Raw genomic sequence first — 24000 nt, 5'->3', positions numbered from 1 at the left:
GTAATCTGAAGGCGTTAATTGAGCAAAGTCCTATGGAATTGAGTTATAGTGATATTAATCTATTTCTCAATTTCCCGTGGACCCCCATGAGCATGTCAGGGCCCCTCGAGGTCCACTGACCCAGATTGAGAAACATGAATTTATTTTTTCTCTCTTCAGCTTTCAAGACTTTAATCTGTCATAAATCTTTACTGTGGTTTATTTAATGTTGGGTTAACAGTGTATTTGTTTAAATTAAAGCATTGCTGCCAAAACGGATTAAAAAAGACTCATCTACGACATCGTAAGAACATGTTCACGTCTTTGTCTCACTGTTAGACAGACTTTTCACTCACTCTCCCACACCAAAGCCCAGAGAGAAAATCAGTTATTTTAGCTCATGAGGACACAGGAGCTGCTGGTCTACTGCTGCCTCTTGTGGTCACTTTGTGTCACTGAGGTCAATCTGAACAAAGAATTTCAAATTCACAAAAATAAGACATTTGAACTTAGTGATGGAGGCAGCAGTGGATCAACGACGCCTGTGTGCTGTGATGGGCTTTGGTGTGGCAGAGTGAGTGTACTGTACTGTGCACTTAAAGCTGATATAGATTTTACATGTGTGTATTTTTTTATATCAATACTGATAATATTTGTAAATATATAAGATATTGTGCAATAATAATAATAATAATGACATTGATCTTCTGTCAATCACCGTGGATGTGATAGAATCCTGTGAGTCCAGAGCTGCTGCTGCTGCTGCTGCTGCTGCCGTTTTTACTTTTAAATTGATTTTCTCCTTCTGTCACTTCCCTGCGATGTTTCCCACCGTGTTATTATTTCCGCTACATGTTTGCTGGTCTAATTTTGGCCATGTGACGCCGGCTGTGTTGCTATGTAACCTGTCTGTGCCGCAGTGGCGCCGAGGCAAAGACGCTGATTACACTTGATGGAAAAAGTGAGGTTTGCTCTGCTGTGGACTCTAGAAGCTGCAGGAGGAGGGGGTGAACTCACAGACCTGTGCACGCTGCGTCCGTGTTTGAGTCCGTCTTTATTACTGTCATCACCTGTGGAGGTAATGTATCTCATCAAACAGTGTCTTTACCCAGCAGCCCCTCTGAGAAGAACACGAGACGTCTTCATTTGGGGCGCTGTCTCATTATGGCTGCGTCTGACAAACACACTTCCTCCCTCTTTCAATAGACTTTTCCTCTGAAACACACACACGTACAGTCACACACACCTTGTGGGTGTAATAAAGCAGCAGATCAGAGTCATTGGCTGCTGACAGGGACTGACACTGAAACCTGCTGTTGTTGGAGAGCTGCCTGGGAGATGTTCATTACTCACAGAGCTTGTCGGTTTGGACAGGAGAGGAACAGCGGTCTTATTAAGTGGAGACCTGGAGCAGCCGTAGGGGAAATACACACACACCCACGCGCGCACCCACACGGGCGCTCACAAAGTTTGAAGCTGTGGCTTCCAGCGAGCGCTCTGATTGGCTCTGCCGCAAAACATCTCCTAACTTTCCCCGGCAGAGGCGGGATCTGCTGAGCACGCACACACACGGATGTCGGGACGAGGCGACGTGTGCGACATCAGCGGCGGAATGTGACGGCCCGCTGGTATTGATTGGAGTTTGTGATGTCTGTCTGGCTCATTGTATAACTCACATAAGAACAGCTCCACTATTCCCGACAGTGCTGAACCTGAAGCCTTGTTTCCATAGTAACGCTGCTCTCCGTCTCTCTAAACATAGCCTCCTGACTGACTTTAGCTCCGCTCAGATCATCAAGCACAGCTGAGGAGGAGGAAGATGCGTGGACATAGACAATAACGTTCATGACTCCGGGCGGTGGAGCGATTTTCCGGCTGGTGTCTCGGTGTATTTACAGTCCACACTGCGGTTAGAGCCGCACACTCACACACACACACTCAGGAGACATGAAAATAGGTTTTTATTCCACCCGTCTTCACAAAGATGTACACGCTGCCACTTGTTGCCAATGAGGACACTCCAGTGTGTGTGTGTGTGTGCGCGCGTGTTGTTTTTCCTGCTGCAGACCTTTAATCACAAAGAGCCTAATTCATCTCTCACCTGCTACCTTTCACCAAGTGTGCACAATCTTAAAATAGCAGCATCTTTCCAAACAACCTGCTCCACTTCAGCCTCCGGCTAAACGGGGACGTCATAAATCAAAACCAGTGCGGCTGACGGTTCTGGGACAAGAGGGGAGGTTGGCTTTAGTTAGCATGAAGCGTTGTGGTGTCGTCACTGTAAATCTCTCTCGTTACAGCAGCTGCAGATCTGCACTCATATCAACGCGACGTGATTACAAAAAGATAAAGCTCTTAAGATCCAGAGAAATCCAGGCCTGGTTTTTGAATCATGATGCTCCTTCTTTCAAACTGTAAGGAATCAGCGAGGATTCTGGGAATTTCACACACATTCAAACCCCCGACTGAACCTTTGTGTCATTTCATTTCTTGATGAAGAACCTACTGATGTCTGATGCAACCTTGGCAGCTGCTTCACTCTTCCTGCGCCTGCTCCGATCCTTGGCTTGCTGAGCCGTCCTCTGTGGGGGGAAAGAACAGAGCCTGATGTAAGAGGTTCAATCTGAAGAAAAAAGTGAGATCAATATATCGAGCATCTGGAGATTAAAGTGTCGGCGCGGCGGCATAAACAGCCCGAGAATCCCCTTATCACAAGATGCAGTTCTCCACGTCAACATGTGGAGCGTTCTCTCTCCTCTCTGACAAAAACATGTGAAAATAAAGCTCATTTCAGGTCACAATGAAAGCTGCCAGTTATGCTGAAAGCAGCTCGGATCTGTTATGTATTTAAAAGCAATAGTTCTGGATTTTTACTGACACATTATCACAGAGCTGGCTCCACTCTCTGCATCCCTTTTGTGGAGAAGACAACGCGCTCTCTCTCTCTCTCTCTTTCTGTGACTCTCAGTGAAAACACGGCTGCCTGTGGCTACACAACCAAAAAAGGTTTATGAGGTGAGACTTCACATCTCTGCCTGATTATGTCTACAATATCTGATGAGTATGTTCACGTCTTTATCTCACTGTCAGACACACTTTTCCAACAGGAAACTGGAGTTTGTAAACCACTCACTCTCCCACACCAAAGCCCATAGAGAAAATCAGTGATTTTAACATCTCAGCACACAGGAGTCGTTGATCCACTGCTGCCTCCATCACTAACTTCACATGTGTTCTTTTTTTAATTCTTTCTATGAAATCCTTTGTTCAGATTAACCTCAGTGACCCAAAGTGACCACACGAGGCAGCAGTGGACCAGCAGCTCCTGTGTCCCCATGAGCTAAAATCACTGATTTTAGCTCATGGGCTTTGGTGTGGGAGAGTGAGTCGATTACAAACTTCAGTTTCCTCTGAACAAAGGATTTGAAATGCCGAATTTGACTAAATACAACATTTAAACTTAGTGATGGAGGCAGCAGTGGATCCACAACTCCTGTGTGCTGTGATGTTAAAATCATTGTTTTTTTCCTCTCTGGACTTTGGTGTGGGAGAGTGAGTGGTTTGTCCAACAGTGAGATAAAGACGTGAACATGTTATCGTAGCTATCGTAGACTTAAACTGATGTAGATTTTATGAGCTGGGTCTTTAGTTAAAGTGTGTCAGACTGGTTTTCAGCACAGTCAGAACCACATATCACTTCACTTAAAAAAAAAGAAGAAAGAACATGAACTGGCCCTTTAACCAGTGAATTGCGTGTGATTATGAAATATTGACCCAAGGAGGAAAATGTTCCCCAGACAGTTGAATAGCATTCTGCTACAAACGTGATTCATCAATATGTCAAAGAAGCACATGATGTGATGTTATTACAGACGATGTATGGCTGTGTGAGGGATGTAGTGACTGTTGATCAATGTGTTTGACCACATTACTGCCAACACACTCCATGAGCGATGACGCTCTCTTTTTCTAGAGGTGGATAAAGGGCCAGTCCGTGCTCTGTGCAGCTTCAGTGGGAGATAAATTGCTTCAGCCCCTTTTGGCCTCTTTGGCTGCAGTCTCAGGAGTCACGGCGGGTTTATGGATGTGAGGCCACGTACCATTTTGTGGCAGACGGTGCAGAGCGTCTGCAGGTTGTCCAGAGAGCACTGTCCTCCTCCGCTGTACACTGGCCGGATGTGGTCCACCTGCCAGAAGTCGCCTTCCACTGGAGCGCGGATCATTTCGTTCAGCTGCAAACACAGAACACGGTGTCAGGACTTTATGATGCACAAGGAGGAGAGGAGGAGAGGAGAGAAGGAGAGAAGGAGAGGAGGAGAGGAGCGGCGTCTTGTCCACGTTTAAACGCTGAGATTAATGTGAGCCGGTGTGATTGTGAGGATCAGAGCAGCACATGAAAAACAATAATTGCACCAAATCAATGACAGTGAACTTTGACTTTCAATTATCTATCACACGCAGACGTGTGTGTGTGTGTGTGTGTGTGTGGCCTAAATAACAGGCAGCTGCAGACAGAAAATTAGGTTAAACAAACCACAGGGAAATAACGTCACACGACTGCAAACAATAAAGTTTTCACTTCATGGTTTTGTAGTGAGCAGCGAAGAGAACCACCACCACCACCACACTGACCACAGACGTCATTCTACTACACATCAGCCGCCCATTATCAAGATGGCTGCCGAGCGTGATCTGTGTTCCACTGTGATCAAAAAGAAACAGTGAAGAAGAAGAAGAAAGAGACCATTCAAAGAAAGTTAAGGATGATTAAGAGAATTCTCCTCCTCTTACTGCTGACACTGAGACAGCGAACTGATCCCAACAGGTGTGATCACAGGGGTCAAAGGTCAAGTCCCCACACACACACACACACGCACGCACGCACGCAGAGATAAATACGTGAAAAATAACAATAGTTATAAAGGCCTTTTCACAGAATTTCAAAGTTTTGATATAAACTCACAATATAAACAAAATGAATCTATAATCTATAACAACTTGATCTTATGTGAAACTGATGAAGGAGGCTGCAAGTTTGAGACCTGAGACCTCAACCTAAACCTGAACCTGAACCTAAACCTCCAAAAAGGACCAGACAAAATGTCCTCACTTCCTGTGGTTTGTACGTTGTTTGTATTTTGGTCCTAACAAAGACACACACACACACACTTCAGTTAAAATGAACCTGCATTTGTGCCAAACCATGCACCTTTCTTCACCACTATAGAAGATGAGTAATCAGCTTACAGGCATCTCACACACACACACACACACACACACACACACACACACACACACACACACACACACACACACCAGCCCCGGTCTAAACTAAAGAATGAGCCTATAATCTGGAGGCTCTTCCACCACTGCGACGTCTTATCTTGTGGCTGAGTTTGTTTCCTCTAAAGCTCGGTGCATCGATCGCTGCTGCTGCTGCTGCTGCTGCTGCTGCTGCTGCTGCTGCTGCTGCTGCTGCTGCTGCTGCTGCTGCCGGCGGCACTGTGGAGTGTGAGTGTGTGTGTGTGTGTGTGTGTGTGTGTGTGTACGGAAGGAGGGAGGAGGGTGGCTTTGCAGGATAGCAGCCAACCAAATCAAACAGGCTTACTGGTCGAGGCCTGGCACTGGGAGAAAAAAATCAATGGGCCCAGCAATCCATTTACTGGGCCCTTAGAGTGCAGCTCAACCTGTGTGTGTGTGTGTGTGTGTGTGTGTGTGTGTGTGTGTGTGTGTGTGTGTGGGTGGGGTGAAGAGCAGGGGGCATTTATTTCTGCACTTACACAAACACAAAGACATAAAAGCCTGTTCTTGTCGGTCTTTAGTTCACATCAGCAGCTCTGTTTCCATCAGCCTGCTTTTATTAGTGTGTGTAAAACTAAAAAACAACATAAATATCATCAAATCTTGAATTAAATGATATAATAAAAATAATTGAGATGATGACACCCTAACCATAAAGAAACATGTAAATGATTTAAAGGAAAAATACATTTTTACAGAGTTCAGGACATGCAGAAGAGATTATGATCTCAGTGTGACGGAAATAAAACATCAATATTAAACAGAATAAATAAACCCACCTGTTTGAGTGACAGCTGGGCGAGCCAGGTGTTCTCAAGCATCTCCTTACGCTGGGAGGGCGGAGCGTCGCGGACCTTGGCGAACAGGTCGTGGGCGTCCAGTCCGCACGCCTGACAGATACCTTGCTCCGCCTCCAGGACCCGCGAGCGCATGTAGGATTGGCTGGAGCGCAGCTGGAACTCCTCCTGACACCTGAGGCGGACGAACCAGAGCACAGACGTCTGTATTTGTCACAAGAACACGAGACGTTTTTAACAAAGAGGAGCTGTCCTCATCCTCATCCTCAACCTCATCATCATCATCGTCTTCTTCTTCAGAGACTCAGGAGAGTTACAGTCAGAGGTTCAGAGGAGAGACGTGTCTCACCTTGACTGAACGACCTGGAACTGTCTCTTGAAAGAGCCACTCCACTAAATTGAATTTCCACTTTAAACAGGCAGAGGGAACAAAGACGCCGCACAGACAACACATTCTATCACTTAGAAGAGTTTAGCTCATCTGTGAGGGAGCGGGGGACAGATGCAGTGTCTCGCTCAAGGACAGGAGGAGACATTAGCATCACTGCAGCATTAAAAAAGCTCAAACGCAGTGGGAGTGAAATGAGGATCTCTGGATCTCTGGAACGTGACCACGCAGGTCTGTTCCCACTGAACTTTGGTCAGAATCGGCCCCAAAAATGATGACATTCTCAAGAAATCCTGACCTTTTATCACAGAAACTGTGAAAAGATGATTTGAACGATTACAGATTTGGTGGTAATTTAAATGGTTCAGTCCCACTGAACAGGAATTATTAAAGAAATCTGGACAGATAATTACCAGTACTGTTAATTTAGGGCATAAACCGTACACTGGTGCTGGTCTAATACATGTGTTAAGCACGTATGTATACAGTAAATAAGTATATACGACCAGCTGTCAGTCACATCATTCCAATCCAAATGTCAATGTTTGACAGCCATAAAAACAACAACAAAGCTACTTTTGCACACACACACACACACACACACACACAGAGGACTGTATGAGTTGTGTTAACAGCAATCTGTGTTGTTTCTACAAAGCAAACAGACATGATGACGGTGGTGATGATGATGATGCTGCTGCTGCGTTTTCCTGCACGCACACACGCGCACACACACACACACACCAACACACACACAGATACAGACACACAGACACACAGACACACACACTCTGTACACTCTGTGCTTTATTGAATTCCTGGCTGCCAGATGGGCCGGCTTTGCCACAGAGAGCTGACAGAGAGGAGACAAAAGTTTGGGGAAGTTGATTTAAAATGACGTCCAAACAAAGACGGTCTGATAAAGAAAAAAAATATAAATTGTAAGTTATTTTTTAACCCATGTTTTAAGTCTTGTTATTCCCTCGTGTGAGCTTTTATTGCTTTTATTTATTATTATTATTATTATTATTATTATTATTATTGTTATATACAGCACTGGTCCACCATCGTGTGTGTATGAGTGTGATCAGTGAGTCATTTGGAGCAAAAATGATGAATAAAAACAGTCAGAAATGTTTCCTCATGTCGGGATTTATGCTTCATGATAGTTTGCCATCTTTTAAAAGTGCATCTCCGTGCAAAACGCTTGGGAAACACGGATAAAAACTGTAAAACACCTGATATTTACAACACACACTTACGTTCGGGAACCAGTCACTGCTCTAAATGTGGACGTTCATAAAAAGAGATGAAGATGATTTAATCTGGTTGGATATTTTATTCCACACTTCCTCTCGGTGTAGATCAACGTGCTTGGACTCACATTAGCTTGTTTGGAATTATAAACTCATCATACAGTATATATATATATATACACACATATATTTTATATATATATATATATATATATATATATATATATATATATCACATAGAAACTCTTTCAACGGTGTTGGTGTCAAACCTGTGGCTGCAGAAGCGAGTGTCCCAGGCTCCTCCACTGGTCGAGCACGTCTTCTGACAGGACAGACACAGGGGGACGCCCCCGCTGTCCACAGCCTGCAGATAACCACTCTGCTCCACCGCCGACGTCCCACAGGAGGCGCTGTCCTGCCTGCACGCGTGCACACACACACACACACACACACCCACACACACACACACACACACACACGGAGGCCACCAATAATGAGTTAATTCAAAGTACAGCAAATGTAGCCTGGGTGAACTCTGCTGAGTCTTCATTGACACGTCTAGCAAGGAAACTTCTGAATCCTAAAAAAAAAAGGCTACAGGTGAGTTGAACGCAATGACAACTGAAAAAAACCACATCACATGGTCACATGGTCACACCTCTTGGAAATGAGAGGTGACTACACTCTTTACACAATGTTGTGAGTAAGGGGTGGGTCCAAATATTGATTTGGTGATATATATACCATAATCAATAGACCAGGGCAAATATTGATATTTGCAATTAATAAAAGAAGGCGCTCCACAGTAAACAGTCAAGTGAATGAAGGAAAGCTACGTGGCTAAAGAAGGCCGGGATCACGGTGGATCACGGTGGAGAAGACGCTCCATCCACGTTCAATACACAGACTCTATGACCTTTGAGAAACTCCGCACTTGTAACTTTTCACGTTAACGTTTTGTTTTGTTCACTTAGACAGATATCGTCATATATCGCTTCATGAATGTCTTGCAATATACTGATTATCACAGAATCACTGTATCATGGAACATGCATTCACGCCCCTAGTCGTTAGGCAGGCTATAGCAAATGTAGACCACACCCTGAAAGCTTCACGTTTGTCACCCAAGGCGTACTTCCTGTTGCCAGTAGGTGGCGCAATGAGTGACATTTGCAGGTTTTCATCGTGGACCGATTGGCCCTAAATAATGTGCACAAGCCTAAGTGACAGAAAAAGAGGATGGTGATGATGATGAAACACAAGAAAAAGAAGAGCGGATTCACCTGTGGGTGCTCGGGTTATTTTCTCGAGTAATCTGTGAGTTATTTGGTCCAAAACATGGTCAAAGACGTCAATCTGTGTTCCTCAAACGTCCTCATTGTGACGTGTTTCAGGTACGTGCCTTTAATTCAAGCTCAAAACTCAAAATGTATCATTTCAAGGTTGCAAACTAACATTAAAACACATGCTTTTAGACAGCAGAGTTTGATTTGACCCGTGGAGACTGAGACATATTGACAGATAATGTGCGTTTAACATTTAAAAGGAAGGGCAGACGGAAAAACACTTACGTCTTCTTAGAATATGAAAACATACATTTATGTAGAGAGGAGATGAAAGCGTCAGGTACTCGCAGAATTAATGCTTTAATGGTTGGTTTTGTTGGAGGACCTGGTAAAGACTTTAATTGGCAGTAAAATGGGACATAAACGCAGTATTCAGGAGGACGTGCATAAAGAAACAAGGTGATATCGTCTGTCAGAGAGCTCTGAATGAGACTGAGACGTGACCTCGACCCGCGTGTGACTCACCTCTCTGTGGAAACACAAGCGTCTATTCACACATGATAAAACATGGAGACTTGCTTTGTGTGATGCAGATGCAGAGTTGAAAGACATATGGCTCCCTCTGTGTGTGTGTGTGTGTGTGTGTGTGTGTGTGTGTGTGTGTGTTTGGCAGAGGACAGTGATTCTGGGTGTTTGCCATGTCGTCGCAGCAGGGTGTGAGAGCCACGGTGGAGATGACAGATGGACTAAATTCTCTTTCCCCGTGCTTTACAATTCAGAGAGGAACAAAGAGTGAGCTTCAACCATTGAAATGGAGAAGAAGAAGAAGAAAACCCTTTAAAAAAAAAAAAGGCAAACTTGCTGCTTCCAATTTGAGAAGATACTAAAAAAACCAAGAGACAGAAATAGACGTTTTTGTCTAAACTGTCAATGGTGAAAAAACAGGACTTGCTGGAGAGTGTGAACGCTGAACACACTGACCAGAAAAGTGAAAAAGAAATTGGATAAATACACGTACTCGACGTGTCGTCATTTAAATTCATGTATGCACAGAGCATGTTGGAAGCCGTGCATCACAGCGTGAAGTGAACTGTGTGAAAACTCTCTCTTCAAACTCCACACGAAAAAAATCACACGTCGTGCCTTCAGCGCGCGGCGGAAACCGCCCCGATCGCGTGTTTACCAGCGTTACCGCGGCGGCCGCTCATCTGTGAAGCCTCCAACCAAAGGAAAACCGTCGGCACTGGAGGGTAAATAAGAAAGATCTGACACTGGTTTAGTCAATCGATGCAGCTGCTCTCTCTCTCTCTCACTGCTGATCATGACGGGGAAAATTCATCATTAATATAAACACAAACACAAAATCATAAAAAAAAAAACAGTTCTTTGGTTGAGAAATGTTGATCTACTCCTTTCACGCTGCCGTGTCACCAGCAGTAGCTACGAGCATGATAGCAAGATAGCTAAATTAGCTTTAAAATTAAAAAAGTTACGACATTAAGCTTTTTTACCTGATAGCGGCGCAGAAGGAAAGCTAATTTAGCTTTAGCGTAACGTTTTCAGAGGAAAGATTCATTATTTTGCACGCTATCTAGTATCACGTTAGCTATACTAGAGTTATGACATTATCAGGTTTTCCAAGATAATTATGAGCACATTAGCTAGACAGCTACTTAAGCTTTAAATTAGCTTCTTTTCTTTCTTTTTTTTTTTAAGCTAAGTTAAACATTCTGTCCTGTTATACTGTTATACACAAAACATGCTAGCTGTGTACACATTAGCTGTGAGATCTTTAACATTTTGGCTTTGGCTGAAATGTTAGCACTTTAGCTGGCTCTGCAGCAATGCTAGCTTTCGACTAGCATTTTAAAGACAAAACAAACTGACAAATTGATGTCATTAGCATGTTAGCTTTTCCTGCGTGACACTGTTTCAGTTCACCAGGCAAGGACAAAAAGTGTGGACGGCACCTTTAAGACACTTCACGGTCAATCACAGACATTTTCTATGTGCTGGTATGGTGTGTGTGTGTGTGTGTGTGTGTGCTGCAGGTTTCCATAGCGATATCCCCTCCTGGGGTGAGCAGGCCATTGCATCTCTGCCAGCAGATTGTATTATGGTCTATATTTACTGTACTAACACACTCAGTGGGTTCTTTGTGCCTCTCCCACAAGGCACACTCATCTCCATGGAGACGGCTGCAGGAAGGAAAAATGAAAACATGCCAAATCCCAGAGAGGACGTCGTGTGATACAACAAACTACCTTCATGTTCAGAGCCTGGAAACTCATCTTTAAAAACAAGCCCACAAACAAACGCAGTGTTATTTATGAAACAACCGTTTGTACTCAACAAAAGCACAACTGTCACTGCCGTGTGGAATGAGCTTCAATCTGAGGATTCCACACTGAATCAGTGTTGAGATTGAGAGATACTGTGGAGGTTAACGTACCTGAGTGAAGCAGGTGGTGTGAGTGAGGAGGCAGAGAGCCTCTTTGTGAAGATGCTTTCCTTTGTGACCAGGCGAACGCTGCCTCCCTCTTGCTGGGCCTTGTTCAGTGAGGCCTGAGCCACTTCATCTTTGCTGAGGTATCTGTGAACAAGAGAATGTAAGCAGAGCGCTCTGTGAGTAAGTCATGGCCCAAAGGAGCTGAATTAGGGCGACTCACCTCATAAAGTCTATGATATCTACGTCACATGTTCACGTCTTTATCTCACTGTGAGACGGACGTTTATAAACCGCTCACTCTCCCACACCAAAGCCCACAGAGAAAATCACTGATTTAACATCACAGCACACAGGAGTTGTTGATCCACTGCTGCCTCCATCACTAAGTTCAAATGTCTAATTTTGCAAATACAGTGTTTGAAATCCTTCAATCAGATTGATCTCTAAAAAGCTAAAATCACTGATTTTCTCTATGGACTTTGGTGCAAAGTGACAAAACTCTCCTGATGAGGTTGAGTGATGTTCAGCAAACAACGCATACTTTATTTTGCTGCATTGGGCTGATACAGTCCAGCTGTTATATTTGTGTTTATGATGGTTTATTGATTATTTGAGTATAACATCTAATGAAACAATCATTTAAAAGTCTGGCGGTGGATTGATTTTATAAAGGCAGATATTTGCCACGTGTCTGCTTGTGTATAAAGTGAGAGAACGACGACCTGAGAATGTAAAAAAGCAGTGCGTGTACGTGCCTTGTGCACTAAAATCCTGCTAAAGCTCTTTAACAAAGCAGTACACCAACAGAATGTCTGACCACACCTGATTTTAAAGGCACTTGGAGCTGCTTTGTTGTCAGTAAGACTCACACACACACACACACACACCCATGTTACACACTGTCACACACTCTACAAACAGCCTCAGTGCAGGGAGGAAGATTAACTTTTTACATTTTCTCCGTGCACCTGTGCTAAAATGCAGGAAATTCTTCCTTTCCTGTGGTATTTCTCATTCTGTTTAGATTCTGCTTGTCCTCTCCTCCGCTGCTGAATCCCATTACTATTACTGTTGCTGCTGCAGCAATCTAATTTCCCCACGGGCGTCGTCAATCATCTAATCTAATCCATCCACAGCGCCACTGTTTTTTATGGCCTTTGTAATACAGATGCTCGGGAGTGCAAGTTGAAAAATTGCAACAAACACTACATGTCAATCTGGGCAGGATTAAAATGACCCCGGGATGTCAGAGTTGATATGAAATACAGGAGGAGCAGGAGGTTTGCTCTGGTGTAAGAAAAAGACGTGTGGTCCGAGGAGAGGAGTCCTCAGAAAACGTTCAAGATTTAACAAACTAATGCTTTCCTTCTTTTCCCCTCCTCTGCAGGGAGGTCAGAGGTCACGCTCTGCTGCTGCTGAGTGGACGTTTGCCGACTCTGCCGGAAACAATAACCACACAGACCGTCCCTGTAAGCCAGGAGACAATGAAGCCATGCTGACGTCAATTCATAGATTTTGAAGTGTGAGTCAGATTTTTTAATTGTCATGTATTTGTTTTTGGGAACTTTTATTTGACGTTTCAGTCTCAAACTGACAAACTTTGTGTCACAACTCACCACTCACTCTCCCACACCAAAGCCCATAGTGATTTTAACATCACAGCACACAGGGGTTGTTCATCCACTGCTGCCTCCATCACTAAATTCTAACGTCTTATTTTGTCAAATTTGGAATTTGTAAATCCCTCGTTCACCTTAGAGACACAAAGTGACCACACGAGGCAGCAGAGGACCAGCAGCTCCTGTGTCCCTGTGAGCTAAAATCACTGGTTTTCTCTATGGGCTTTGGTGTGGGAGAGTGAGTGGTTTACAAACTTCAGTTTTGTGAGAGACGTGAACATATTGTTTTGATATCGTAGACTTAAGCTGACGTAGATTTTATTGACCAAGTCTTTTGTTAAGTGGCTAAAATGTGCTTCTCCTGGCATCTCTGCAATGTTTCCACTGAAAAACCATGTGTATATCTGTCACACAGCCACACTTCACCTGAACCTGAACCTGAACCTCCCCATTAAACAAAAACACATCGAAATAAGAATGGATTCAGGAGTATTTTGAACCTCCATCCACTGTTAAACTCTGCCTTTTATGTTTGTGCCGGGCTCTGCGGGCGATGTGGCGACGCTCATGCATTTCCAACACCTCCATCTGGACACAGAGCGCTGTGTTTGGGAGGGAGATGGAAAGAAGAAAAAAAAATGAAGGAAAGACGGATGAGAGGACGTGGAGAGTGGAGGAGAAGGAGGGAGACGCATCAAAGAGGAGACATTTCTGTGGAGGCTGAGGGGAGATGAGGAAGAAGGTAAGTCTCCATCAAACACTAGAGCTTCCTCTGCTTCAAACAGTCTCAGCACAGAGGCTGCATGAAACGAGATACCTGACACTAAACTGGAGCCCAACTGCGATTCTGGAACACTCTCTGTGTGTGTGTGTGTGTGTGTGTGTTTGCATGTGTTTGGGCAGTAATTCTGTTCACTGCTTCTTCTTCTTCTTCTTCATTTTTGTTCTGTCTTCAGTGTTTGAACCATGTCCTCGGCTCTTGAACAAGATTTGGTTTTAAATTCATTTGAATGAACATGTTTATGAGGAAAAAAATAAGCAATTAAATAATAGGTTGGGGTTTTTTTTCCGCGAGAAAACAGGTTACAGGTTAGACGTCAGATGAAACTAAAACTAGCAGCTGAGCATAAAGTCAAGAAAGAAAGGTGAATAGCAAGTCTGTGATAACTTCAAGGTCTTTATCTCACTGTCAGGCAGACTTTTAAAGCAGGAAACTCAAGTTTGTAAACCACTCACTCTCCCACACCAAAGCCCACAGAGAAAATCTGATACCAGAACCTGAGAACGTCTTGTTTTACAGCAGAGAAAATGACTTAAGAATGATGTGACTCATTCTCTCAGGTTCTTTCTTTCTTTTTATTTCACATTAGCTGTCAGTATTAATAAACATCAAGTCACCCACGGCAACCTGTGACACCTTTCCTCAACAGTTATTCATTGTTCTAATAATATCTTAGAAGTGAATATACGTAAATACGCCCCCGCTGCGTACTCTCATTTCAATTTTTACCTGATTATTGTGTAAAAGAAAACAGTTTTTGTTTAGTTAAGAACAAATACACTAACTAACCACTGCTGCTCACAAGTTGCTTAGCAATATGTCGAAAATTAGCAAACAAAGAAGCAATAAACCAATACCGGCACTGTTTGCTGTAATTATAGCGATGGCGTAAACGAGATTAAAATCCCCTCATCTCTCCTAGAATCACTGTAAATCACCACGAGAGGCTTACGAAGGAAAACATCCAGTGTTGGAAACGCGGGCAAAGTAGATTAAGTTTGAAGGAGTTGAAAACTGAGCGTCTCGGGGCAGCGAAGGTGAGCCGCGCTCGCCCCGCTGAGCCGACGCTGGAGCCTGATTGGTTCTGATTAGTGAATAAATCAAACAGGTATCAAATCAAGCCGGGCCAATTGCCTCCCACTCACACTGTGATTAGGTTCATGCACCCAAACACGTTCCCTGGTTGAGAAACAGTCTCTGTCACTTACACACAAACACACGCACACACACACACACACAAACACGAGGCTACCCTGTAATTGGCAAACTCTCCCTGCCTCTGTCTACGCCAGCTGTAATTAGTGTGGCAGCAACAATGCTTGTTTGTCAGGGAAAAAAAAACACAAAAGTCCACATACACAGCGCTCATCCTTTCCTCTTACGTCTCAGCTGACACACTTTGAAACACCCACACACACACACACACACACACACACACACACACACACAGAGTCTTCCTCTACGCCTGGGGCAGTTAGTTTCGACAAATCTCTGCTCGTTTCTCTCAAATGGATTCTGACATAACGCTGGAGGAGAATTCATCTCACCACTTCCACCATTTAAACTCGCGCTGTCAAAATGATCAGGATAATTGCAGCGATTAAAAGCTCGCCGCTCTGGTTCCCGAGCGTGTCAGGGAACGACGGTGGCCTCCACAGGACAAAAAGGGATGTTAACAGTTTCTCTGCAGTTTTCCTCCTCGTGTTTGTCTTTTTTTCATTTGCCTAATAAGCTTCTACTCCAGATTAACAAAGAACGCGTTCAGTCTGAGCCTTGCTTTATGGAGGTGATTACACATCTATACAAACATACATACAACCCTCCTTCATTTACAATATTTAAGGTTTTTCACTCCAGAGTGGCACAAAAATCAACTTGCGATTATGTTGACAGATCGACTGTGATTGCTCTCTTTGTGGATATTGTGCTTTGTCATATACGTGTGATACACAGCGAACTAAGAATGTCATTTTTAAATGTAGTATCCTGGAATTAGCCTGGATTAGAGTAAATTAGCAACATAAACTGTCAAACTAATGGTGCTTTTCCATAATACAGTTCTACTACGACTCAGCTCAGCTTGACTGATACTATTTCTGACAAGGTTCACAGTGAGCTGAGCCAACACTAAAATGTGACGTCAACAGACTGCAGGCCACTGATTGGTCCGACACAAGAACCAAAGCCACCAATGTCCAACTGTAGATCAGTTTAAAAGACTTAAAAATCCTACTTAAAGTCCCAAAATCTACTTAATTCCAAAATCTATTTATAATCCCAAAATCTACTTATAGTTCCAAAATCTATTTAAGTTTCAAAATCTACTTATAATTCAAAAATCTATTTATAGTCCCAAATTCTACTCATTACTCCAAAATCTATTTATAATTCCTAATCCCACTGATTGGTCAGAGAGTGTCGTCACAGAAGAGTGATGAGCGCGACGTCAGACACAAGAATCAAAGTGAACAATGCTGATTTAAAAATCCCTGAAAACATTAACGTTAATCTCCAACATTTAACAAAACAAATGTGTAAAAGAAACAATATTGAATATTGGCAATATTCCACAGAGGAGTCTGTTATGCCAGTTCATGCAGGAAGTACTGATCGATTCTGTGAACAAATCTTTTTAATCCACTGATTCTAATGATTCAGTCACACCCAAAACTACTGCTTTACAAGTCACACATTTGTGTGTTTGTGTGGCGTAGAAATCCAGGTCACGACATGCCTGATACCAAACCGAGTAAAGCTGAGCTGAGTCGTGCTAAAACTGTATAATGCAAAAGCGCCACAAGCGTTGAAGAAGCAGTTTGTGGACGGAGTCTGACCTCTTGGTGCTGGAGTGCGGGCGCTGGGCGGCGGCCAGCTGCTGCAGACCCAGAGTGGGGCTGTGGAAGAGGAGGCCACTGCGACGGAGCAGCTTCTTCTTCATGGCGGTGAGGCTGCACCACTCCTGAACAAACCTCAGCACCTGCACACACACACACACGTCTCACTTTATACACCATTTCAAGACAAATGAAAAAGCAGTGGAGCCTTTGACTTCAATTCAAATTGACAGTTTGGACACTGGAGCCTCTTTAAAGGCAAAACATTTTTTTTTTTTTTTTTTTTTACTTTTCCAATTCCAATTTTGGAGCTTGAAAACAAACAATCTAAAGTTGCCGAGGACACACACACACACACACACACACACACACACACACACACACACAGAGAGATGGTTTTCCAGATAACTGAACAGAACTCATCTGTGTCTGCTTTCAGCCAAGTCAAGGATTCAAAGAAAATCTCGCAGCACAATAAGAAACAGCAGAGCCAGCAGCACCGAGGCCTAATGGGCTATTTACCTACGTATATTACACCTGAGGAGTGGATGATTCTGTCTCTCTCTCACAATAAGAAGATGAGGCTGAACGTGCACAACACACACACTCACACACTCACACACACACAGAACAACACAACACACAGATGTGTGCATTAAACGTTAGCATAAACCGCAAAATAAAGCTCACACTGATGATTTGAGAGTATTACTATTATTATTATAATGACAAAAGTAAATATATCATTAGATGCTGATGTGTGACATATTTGTCATGTGTAAATGTTTTTAAAGTATTAAACTTTAAAGTGGTCGACTTTTTTACAAGATATACAGAAAGTGAAATAAATGTAAAAAAGATGATTAGAAAATATATTTATCAGACATGAGGTTTATTTAGATTTAAAATTAAAAAAGATCTGAACTGAAGTTTCTCTCCCACACCAAAGTCCATAGAGAAAATCAGTGATTTTAGCTCACAGGGACACAGGAGCTGCTGGTCCTCTGCTGCCTCGTGTGGTCACTTTGTGTCACTGAGGTAAATCTGAACAAAGGATTTCAAGCACAGAATTTTACAAAATAAGACATTTGAACTTAGTGATGGAGGCAGCAGTAGACCAGCAGCTCCTGTGTCCCAGTGAGCTAAAATCACTCATTTTCTCTATGGGCTTTGGTGTGGGAGAGTGAGTGGTTTACAAACTTCAGTTTCCTGTTGGAAAAGTCTGTCTCACAGTGAGATAAAGACGTGAACACGTTCTGTAGATATCGTTGACTTAAGCTGACCAAGATTTTGTTACATTGGTGTTTTGTTACTTGGCTGAAAAATCAGTTTTTCCTGCTCATCTTCTCTAAAAACTTCAGAGGATATTTGAAACATACTGATATCCAGTTTGACTCGCTGTTGTGTGTGTGTGTGTGTGTGGACGTTTTCCACGCCTGCTGCCAGTATTGATCGTGGTGGGTGATGAGAGTGTAAGTGGGCGTGAATGATGGCGGCGCCACGGATGCAGCTCACGCCTCTGTTTTACAAACCAACATAAACAACGTGAAAGGTGAGGCTTCTGTCAGCAGCGCTGCACTTTTCCAGGATTTAATATTAGCTGAGCGGCGCGTGGGGTCGTTTGAGGTGATGAGGCGTCTCCTTTAACGACCGCCATAAAACGCCACTTTCTCTCGCTGCACAAACGCCCCCTCGCTGTTCTCCGCCATCATTCCTTTAACCCCTCCCACTCCAGACTCTGCCACCGCAGATCTTCCTCCTCCTCATCATCATCATCATCAGAGGTCATTATCTCCTCGTCGGCTAAATCAATCTCTACTCTCGTGATCATGTGGTCGCGTTTATCTCGTCTTTGTCATCAATCAGCAGAAGGAGATATCGGCTCATTTCACAAAGATAAAGGTCAGATCCTGTGGAGGTCGTTTTTACAGGAATGACACTTTAAATGAGTACAAGTCCCTCGTGTCAGCGCACGCACACACACACACACACTCTCACACACGCGCACACGCGCACACACACAGAGACGAGGCCTGGCGGGAAGGACAGACCTGTATTTGATTTTGGCGGCGCTGGGTGAAGGCCTCGGGCAGATCGTTCCACTGGGTTAGTTTGATGTCCAGAGGGAAGAAGCTCAAGTTCAACGCCTGACCGTCCTGACAGAGGAAGAGGAGCAGGAGGAGGAGGAGGACAAAGTGCAAGAAGAGAAATAGGAAGAAGAGAAGGAAGTGAAGGAGGAGGAGGAGAAAGACAAACACAAAACTTCAGAACACACATGAATATTCTTTTCACGCTAAAATCATTGATTTACGTGGTTTTCATTCAAATATCAGACATGAAGTAGAATTCAGAAGAATTTCAAAATAAAACTTGAAAACTGCGACAAAGAAAATCTGTTTCATCCTGTGTGAAAAAAAACAGACAATACAAGTCCATAATTACAGGCCACATTTATACATCACATCTGTAATTTCACTCTAATTATATTCATGTTCCGTAATCTGTCCTCGCTTTAGTCTTCATCCGTTACCATGGCAACACTTGTGGTAACCAAGGAGCTCGTCAGTGATCTCTCTTTTTGAAGATAATCATTAACAATAAAAATAAAACAGAACAAACTTCACTTATTTGAAGTAATTTTCACACAAATGAGTCGTTGGTTATTTCTGAGATTTTACTGCTTAGTGACTGAGAAACTGATAAATCTAAATAAAGAACAGAAAAAAGCTTAAATAGTCTTAAATGCTGATAACTGTGAGTTATAAATAATATTTGACGATATTTAGCTCATTTCTTGTTGTGTTCTTTAACTTTTTATTGAATGGTGTTGCTTTAAATGTACCTTTTGTGCTCACTTTGATCATATTTTTCTAAATGTACTCTTCTGCCTGTCATTGATTTTTCTCTTGGTTTCAGTCCAGGTTTATGTTGTTTTAAGGTTTATTTATGTATTTATTTCACACTTTTTACACTGTGAAGCTCTGACAGTATATGACAGGTGTTAGACAAATACTGTTTGTTTGATTGATTGATTGATTGTTGTGCTAGGCTCCGCCCCTCTGCTGCTGCTGCTTGTGTGGACACGAGACAAAGTGTCCTCTCCGCCTGAGAGTGAGACAGTGAAAAACAAAAGGACATAAAAGAGCTAAGACGCTGCGTATTTCTGCTTCAATCCTCGCTGACAGGTCTTCCCGTGGTCGTGAGCTGAGCGGCCTCCTGAGTAAAATCAACACCAGGTCCAGGATTATCCCACTGTGACGGCTTTCCAGCCAGAATTCCTCCAGTTATTCATTTAAACGACAGCGGGGGACGTTTATCTCCGTGGCTTATCATCGCCGCCGCGCTCGTGTGTGTGTGTGTGTGTGTGTGTGTCAGAGGAAAGGGAAGCCGGTGGCTCATGACTGAAACAAAAAGGCTGTTAAGTATCACAGAACCATCCGTGCAGAGGTCTGTTGGCAAGTGGCACTCAAGACGAGAGTAATCATTGTCGGAGCGAGGTTAATCTACGGTTTGTCTCCGTCTGCTCAGGTGCACGAGACTCCAGAGACGTGAGCCGCTGAAGCACCTGACGGAACGTCTCACCTGATGATCTCAAACAAAGACTCCTTTCTGTTTTCCTGCTGTAATTATCTCTCAATCAGCTCCTCCAAAATCCTTCAGTAAACATTTGTCAGAGGAAAATCACTTCATTCATGAGTGAGTTTTTCTGCCACTGACTGTCGACAGGAAAAAAGATTCAACAGGGCTGCAACCAACACTTATTGTCTTATTTTTGCTCCATAAAGTGTCAGAAAACGTTGATCAGTGTTTGTCCACCTTCTCGTTTTAGTCCAGAAACCAAAATGAATGAAGTTTGAATGATTTTGTTCTTATATGATGCAAAGAAAGCAGAAATATTCACTTTTAAGAAGCTGAAACAATCACAAAGCTTCTTTCAATTATTTAAAAAAAAACAAAAAAACACTCACACAGAAGGCTTTGCACAATTTTATTTTAAGAAACTAAAAAAATAATCAATATCAAGGTGGATTTTCACATTTATCACAATAATATTGTGAGGGCTGCAAGGTTTCAATCAATTATTAATGAATGACTAAATGAATTGTCATATAAATAATAATAATACATCATACAGTTGATAATTGAGGGTTAGGTTTTTTTTTTTAGTTTTCAGTTTGTGTCTGTGAATATTTTCTTGTTTCTTTGCTTCATAAAACAAACAAATCGTTCAAACTCAATCATTTTGGTTTGAGAACATCATTATTTCATGTTTCCAAAAAAAAACATTTTATGGTCCAAACAATTCATCCTAATGAACCCTAACCGTAACACAATTCTCTACCTGAACTTAGGAATTCAAATGTTTAGATGTAAAATAACATTATTAACTGAACATTTAAGTTTAGGATCGTTAGAGAGAGAGCTGATAAATCGAGGATGGCTGTGGATGAAGATGGATTAGCGTGAGAAATCATTGCCCTAATCCTTTGTAATTTCTTAAACCTTTCATTTGTACTGAGTGACAGAATACGGTTGGATTTGAGGAGCTTTTCTCTGTCACTTTCAGAGAAAATGACAAAATAAAGAGGTGAAATAACTCCTGCAGGTTCTCCTTCATATCTAGCATGTTTTCTGAGTTAACACGGTGATCGTCAATACTTCATTATAAACTCTTGACTTTTCTTAATGCCATCTCCACGCGTCTCCTCTCATCTGTCTTGTTTGCTAATTGGACGCATGCGACAGGAGCGCACGTCTCTTACTTTCATCACTGCACTGTGGTTTGATGAAGACGTCTCAATCTCAGTGAAATTAATGAATGATATTTTTGTTCCACTGAATGTGACATTGCTTTGACTCCGGAAATGTTATTATTTATTACAGGAGACATTTTCATGTAGAAAATGAGAAGATTCAATTTCTCTGACACTGACAAGCTTTTTAAAAAAAATTGTTTTTAAGAAAATATATAAAAAAATTTAGCCACTCTGCAAAAGGCTCAGTTTAATTCCACAATGCCTGAAGAAAATGTCCAAACCACTCACTCTCCCACACCAAAGCCCAAAGCCCCAGCTCACAGGGACACAGGAGCTGCTGGTCTACTGCTGCCTCGTGTGGTCACTTTGTGTCACTGAGGTAAATCTGAACGAATATTTTTAAACTCAGAATTAAAAAGAGAACACATTAGAACTTAGTGATGGAGGCAGCAGTGGATCAACAACTCCTGTGTGGTGTGATGCTAAAATCACTGATTTTCTCTATGAGGTTTGGTGTGGTGGTTTCAAACCTCGGTCTCCTGTTGGAAAAGTCTGTCGAACAGTGAGATAAAGACGGGAACATGTTCTTACAATAGCGTGCTTATCTAAACTGATATAGATTTAATGAGGTGAGCTAAAACTTCTTTCTCACCGCAGTACCTCAAACCTGCCACACTTCAAAAACACCAGAACACTCTCTCTTTAAATAAGCTAATCACAAGCTTGGTTCCCTTATGAGACGAGTCTGACCCTGATCCAATATGTGTAATTAGACTGCACGTAGACGGCTGCAGTACCTTGGTGTAAAGGTAAATCCGGTCTGTGTACTGGCTGGCACAGAACTGCAGGCCTGTGTAGACAGGATGAGCCGCGCTGATGCCGTCTCCGTCCTCATCGTGGTCATTAGCATCAGCAGAAGACGCCGCTCTCTGCTCTGCTGGGACACGGAGGGAAAACCTAATTAATGTCTCACAGAGCACATATTACTGGCTTAGCATTGGCTTTAGCAGCTTTATTGGTACATCTGTTCACTCCTCACTTCAGCACATTTAGAATTTCACTCGCCACGCTATTTTTAGATCACTTTAAAGGTCTTTGCATATACAGTCTATGTTTACAGCAAAGACAAATTAATGTTCTTGTGCAAAATGAACCATAAAAAAATGCTAAAAAGTTAGCACTTGGAGATACATGATTTTCACATACTTAGCTAGTTAGTCACTGAGGTTAATCTGAACAAAGGATTTCAAACACTGAAGTCATCAAATACGACAGTAGAACTTAGTGATGGAGGCAGCAGTGGATCAGCAACTCCTGTGTGCTGTGATGTTAAAAATGCCTTTTCTGCTTTGGTTCCTCAGAGGTTAGAGCTGCCGAGGCGCTTGTTTGTCAAAGTTTAATCTGCTAAACACATGAACCGATATCATAACATTCCCTGATAATAAATGCTGCTGTTCGGGCCTTTAAAGCTGTCAAATTACACTAAGGGGTTTGGTCTCTCATTTTTACATTAGAGTTAATATGAACATAACATTTATTTATTTATTTTTTGAAAGAAACCTCAGCAAGACTACCCCCCCTCCCCCCCGAAGAATGTGCTGAACAACAGGATGAAAACTACAGCGAGAGACAGAAAGAGAGATGAGAGAGAGTGATAAAATGACAGTCACAGACGGAGAGAAACAGAGAGAGCACAGGGAGAGGGGGAGAGAGAGAGAGAGAGAGTGCGGGTCATTAATGTCAGAGATGTAGCTTGCTCATCCTGGCGGCATCGAGCAAGAAAAGGTCAGGCGGTGGAAATGAGACTGCCGCTGCTCGACCACGCTTCATTTAGACAATGACCTATAACACTCTGATGATACTTGCCTTAAATCACTGTGCGCAGCCAGTTGTCTGCCTGCTGTGTGTATGTGTGTGTGTGTGTGTGTGTGTCTATTTGGCATGCTAATGGTGTAAAATAGCGACACAGTCAGATTTGTGTGCCGTGTACCCGGACTGAGTCTGTGCTGAAGTAACACAAGAACAAAAAGCTGCTGCCACCCAACACTGTGAAGGCTGTCAAACATGAGCTTAACGTAAGGACACGCATCACATCTGAAATATAAACATCGACTGCAGCTGAAACTAAAAAAATCTGCTTCTTTTGGTCATTAACTGCGACGCATGTACAGCCAAAAACGATGGCGTTCTCCACGTGGTGGATTAGCGGCTCGCACTGTTCCCAGTTAATTGGACTTGGACGAACGGTGAGAACGGTCCAGGATCGTCTCTAACGGTAATCAATGAACGAATGAATGATAATCTCATTTAAGAAGCTTAATTGATAATCAAAACGGTTGATAATATTAACAAGGGATGAGTTGTTTCATGCAACTGTAACAAAGATAACAATTTAAGATATTAAACTTATTATATGAAACTAAACATTTGCTGAACAACAAGTCATTCTGGTTTCACGTGTATGCAGATGATACACTCATCTTCATGATTAAATCGTGTGCTAACCACTTTTTTTCCACACTCACTCACAGGTTTGTTGTAATACTGTGCCTC

The 24000-nt window shown here is 42.7% G+C and overlaps 1 protein-coding gene across 6 annotated transcripts in view; it reads right to left on the bottom strand.

Annotated features, from left to right (window-relative positions):
- Positions 1-1923: 1923 nt before the first annotated feature.
- Positions 1924-24000, bottom strand: part of zranb3 (zinc finger, RAN-binding domain containing 3) — a 61101-nt gene continuing 39024 nt past the window's right edge. For 5 of the 6 annotated variants that reach the window (XM_058622814.1, XM_058622813.1, XM_058622816.1 and 2 more), the window contains 8 exons: positions 22245-22384; positions 18742-18846; positions 16691-16833; positions 11460-11600; positions 7991-8140; positions 6060-6252; positions 4080-4211; positions 1924-2561 (listed from right to left, as the gene is read on the bottom strand). In XM_058622814.1, the coding sequence (XP_058478797.1) occupies positions 2463-2561; positions 4080-4211; positions 6060-6252; positions 7991-8140; positions 11460-11600; positions 16691-16833; positions 18742-18846; positions 22245-22384 (1103 nt within the window). In that variant the 3' untranslated portion in view covers positions 1924-2462. The remainder of the gene's footprint in view (positions 2562-4079; positions 4212-6059; positions 6253-7990; positions 8141-11459; positions 11601-16690; positions 16834-18741; positions 18847-22244; positions 22385-24000) is intronic. The other variant, XM_058622815.1, reaches the window with a different exon arrangement.

The sequence above is a fragment of the Solea solea genome, chromosome 2, assembly GCF_958295425.1.
Source record: "Solea solea chromosome 2, fSolSol10.1, whole genome shotgun sequence".
NCBI lineage: Eukaryota > Metazoa > Chordata > Actinopteri > Pleuronectiformes > Soleidae > Solea > Solea solea.
Note: the sequence above shows the minus strand (reverse complement) of the source record. Positions and strands in the feature narration are given on the sequence as shown.